At 42.2% G+C, this 4,120-nt stretch overlaps 1 protein-coding gene across 1 annotated transcript; it reads right to left on the bottom strand.

Moving 5' to 3' along the window:
• Window positions 1-2,203: 2,203 nt before the first annotated feature.
• On the bottom strand, window positions 2,204-3,025 carry LOC119878152 (galectin-3-like). The gene has a single exon (XM_038588869.1). The coding sequence runs from the start codon at window positions 2,996-2,998 to the stop codon at window positions 2,225-2,227; it is 774 nt and encodes a 257-aa protein (XP_038444797.1). The 5' UTR covers window positions 2,999-3,025; the 3' UTR covers window positions 2,204-2,224.
• Between the last annotated feature and the right edge of the window lie 1,095 nt (window positions 3,026-4,120).

The raw sequence follows: 4,120 nt of genomic DNA, 5'->3' as shown, positions 1-4,120 counted from the left end.
TCTTATCCGTGCACCCGCTTATATTTACTCATTAGTTTACTGAGCCAATTCCAATACCAATATGGTTTCAGAAGAAAACGTACTCTACTGCCTTATAAAAAGGATTGCAAGCAAACATAAGATTGTGTTTTAAAATCCATTAAACTGCCTACAATCGCTGGGAGAAAAGAACTACGTATATAAATATCAGTGCTGAGACATGGGTTTGTGAATGTGTCATTTCCACAAGCACACCAAAATGTCATTTAATTGGTGTTGGTTCACTATTAAATGACACCTGCCCTTAACATTTATCGAACATATTTCACTAATATGCGCATGTACTTAATTACTTAGGGCTTATGCATTTCACATCTGTTTTTTTAAAGCATTTTATTTATTTATTTATTTATTTATTTATTTATTTATTTATTTAGCAGAGGGAGAGAGAGAGAGAGAGAGAGAGAGAGAGACAGATTGATTCATGCAGAGACACAGGTAGAGGGAGAAACTGGCTCCATGCATGGAGCCTGACGTGGTACTCCATCCCGGGTGCCCAGGACCATGTCCTGCGCAGAAGGCAGGCGCTAAACCTCTGAGCCACCCAGGGATCCCCTCACATCTGTCTTTAAAGATAAATCACATACAGTGCTTCGTTTTCAAGTTTAATATTCGTTGAGTATATGGAACACTGATTTGATATTTGAGAGCTAAGAACTTGAATAATTGATTCTTATACCTCTCTTTTTGTACTGGCCTTTTTTCTTTAACATTTGATAACATAACACCGTCTTCATTTGGGCACGTTATTTAATAAACATGGCATTGTTTCAGAATATATTTGGAATAAGCCCTTTAAATGTATTTTTCTGACTTACTGAAATTCCTCCCATGAATCATTCAAAACAAAACAATCCCATTTGGAGGAGAGGAATGATTTTCTCCAGTCTTTCCGCATGGTGTCGTGGGTTGTTTTTGTTTTGTTTTTTACTGTCAATTCTGAACCCTGTATACCAACCTTCTTTTTTTTTAAGGTTTTGCAAGTTTTCAAACATAAGCCCTTACAGAATGTCTTTTTCTAACTGCAGTAATGTATACAGGAACAAATGAGTCCTCCACCGCTATCCAATCTTTGACATTACAGGGAGAAATTAATTGCCCAATTTCACATGTTCGTAAAGAAGTTTCCTTTTAAGCCAAATCATGTGTTGGTATATGTGTCTGAAGTTCTGTTCCAAACATCTAAGAAGGTCCTCATTTGGGAAGTTTTCCAGTAGCTATAGAGGCAAAAATAAAGTACTCCAAAGGTCCCCATGAAAGTTCTCGTATTGATACCAAGACATCTGGTTTTATGTGAGCATGGAGAGGCAATACTCAGTACATAGTGTACTTAGTGATGAAACAGTTGACATTTATTTCATCCCCTGACAACCTCAAATGAGTAAATACATTCTTTTTTTTAAAAATTTTTATTTATTTATGATAGTCACACAGAGAGAGAGAGAGAGAGAGAGAGAGAGAGAGAGAGGCAGAGACACAGGCAGAGGGAGAAGCAGGCTCCATGCATCGGGAGCCCAACGTGGGACTCGATCCCGGGTCTCCAGGATCGCGCCCTGGGCCAAAGGCAGGCGCCAAACTGCTGCGCCACCCAGGGATCCCCATTCTTTTTTTAATTAAAAATATTTTATTGTTTTTTTATTTTTTTAAATTTTTTATATGTAAATTTATTTTTATTGGTTTCAATTTGCCAACATACAGAATAACACCCGGTGCTCATCCCATCAAGTGCCCCCCTCAGTGCCCGTCACCCAGTCATCCCCACCCCTCTCCCACCTCCCCTTCCACCCCGCCCAGGTCGTTTCCCAGAGTTAGGAGTCTCTAATGCTCTGTCTCCCTTTTTGATATTTCCCACTCTTTTTCTCTCCTTTCCCCTTTATTCCCTTTCACTATTTTTTGAGAGTCCCCAAATGAATGAGACCATATAATGTTTGTCCTTCTCCGATTGACTTATTTCACTCAGCATAATACCCGGCAGTTCCATCCACGTCAAAGCAAACGGCGGGTAGTTGTCATTTCTAATGGCTGAGTAATATTCCATTGTGTACACAGATCACAGCATCTTTATCCATTCATCTTTCTTTGTTTTAACTCTTAGAATGTTTATTAAATGGATGATTTACAAGAAGGATAGTGATGAATAAAGGTAAAATTTTTCAGTTGAAACATGAAGTCTACATGTGTAAGTTTAAATGAATATTCGATTTCTCTCTTTTTTTAAAATCTTCTCCTTTAAGATTATATCATAGCATATGAAGCTGGTGAGATCTATGTCATCAGAAATACCCAATTTGCTGATTTCTGGGAGATTTTTCAGACGATGATTGTACTGCAACAAATGGACATCACTGACCGCAACCTTGAAGTGGTCAGAATCAACCAGCACTTGTATTTTGAATGGTTTACCATTTTCAAATGGGAAAGCCGCCTGCCTTTCTTCCTTTCCCCAGATATTATCCAGCTTGGTATTGCAAACAATGACTCTCTTGTCTTCATTGAAGCGTGGGTTAAAGTGGAAGGCAACATCATTCCCTCTCTTGAAATCTAAAGCAAGTCTGTTTTCACTGGGCCTTACTGTGCCCAGAATTGTTATCAGCATGCGAGGCTTGACTCCTCCAGGCAAAGGCAGGTCATAAGGCACAGTCAGTGGTCCAGTAGGGATGCCAAAGGGACCAGCAGCAGGGTAGGTTCCCGAAGCGCTTGGTTGTCCAGGAGGCGGGTAGGCCCCAGGTCCACTCGGTTGCCCAGGTTGGGCTCCTGGTGCTGTTGGGCCAGGATAAGCAGGTGCTGTGGGGCCAGGGTAGCCGCCGGGAGGTGCCTGGCCAGGGTAGGCACCAGGATAAGAGGCCCCTGAGTATCCCCCTGCTCCAGCAGGCTGGTTTCCCCATGGACCAGGCCATCCTTGAGGATTTGGGTTTCTAGACCCAGATAAAGCATCATTAAGTGAAAAACTGTCTACCATTTTCCCCACGCCTTGGGGCTCGCTCAATCGCTCGCTGCAGGGACGGCTTCCGGGACGGCTTCGGGGACGGGTTCGGGGAGGCGGCGTGATCCCTCCATTCATCTTTCTATGGACATCGAGGTTCCTTTCACGGTTTGGCTACTGTGGAACCTGCTGCTATAAACATTGGGGTGCAGGTGTCCCGGCGTTTCACTGCATCTGCATCTTTAGGGTAAATCCCCATCAGTGCAATTGCTGGGTCGTAGGGTAGTTCTATTTTGACCACTTTGAGGAACCTGAACACAGTTTTGCAGAGTGGCTGCACCAGTTCACATTCCCATCAACAGTGCAAGAGGGTTCCCCTTTCTCCACATCCTCTCCAACATGTGTTGTTTCCTGCCTTGTTAATTTTCCCCATTCTCACTTGTGTGAGGTGGGATCTCATTGTGGTTTTTTTTTTAATTTATTTTTTATTGGTGTTCAATTTACTAACATACAGAATAACCCCCAGTGCCCGTCACCCATTCACTCCCACCCCCCGCCCTCCTCCCCTTCCACCACCCCTAGTTCGTTTCCCAGAGTTAGCAGTCTTTACGTTCTGTCTCCCTTTCTGATATTTCCCACACATTTCTTCCCCCTTCCCTTATATTCCCTTTCACTATTATTTATATTCCCCAAATGAATGAGAACATATAATGTTTGTCCTTCTCCGACTGGCTTACTTCACTCAGCATAATACCCTCCAGTTCCATCCACGTTGAAGCAAATGGTGGGTATTTGTCATTTCTAATAGCTGAGTAATATTCCATTGTATACATGGCCAGTGTCGGGGAGCATTTTCTCATGTGCATGTTGTCCATGTCTATGTCTTCCTCTGTGAGATTTCCGTTCATGTCTTTTGCCCACTTCATGATTGGATTGTTTATTTCTTTGCTGTTGAGTTTAATAAGTTCTTTATAGATCATGGAAACTAGTCCTTTATGTGATAGGTCATTTACAGATATCTTCTCCCATTCTGTAGGTTGTCTTTGAGTTTTGTTGACGGTATCCTTTGCTGTGCAAAAGCGTCTTTTCTTGATGAAGTCCCAATAGTTCATTTTTGCTTTTGTTTCTCTTGCCTTCGTGTATGTATCTTGCAAGGAG

The sequence above is a fragment of the Canis lupus genome, unplaced genomic scaffold (genome assembly GCF_011100685.1).
Source record: "Canis lupus familiaris isolate Mischka breed German Shepherd unplaced genomic scaffold, alternate assembly UU_Cfam_GSD_1.0 chrUn_S102H262, whole genome shotgun sequence".
In the NCBI taxonomy this organism is placed as follows: domain Eukaryota; kingdom Metazoa; phylum Chordata; class Mammalia; order Carnivora; family Canidae; genus Canis; species Canis lupus.
Note: the sequence above shows the minus strand (reverse complement) of the source record. Positions and strands in the feature narration are given on the sequence as shown.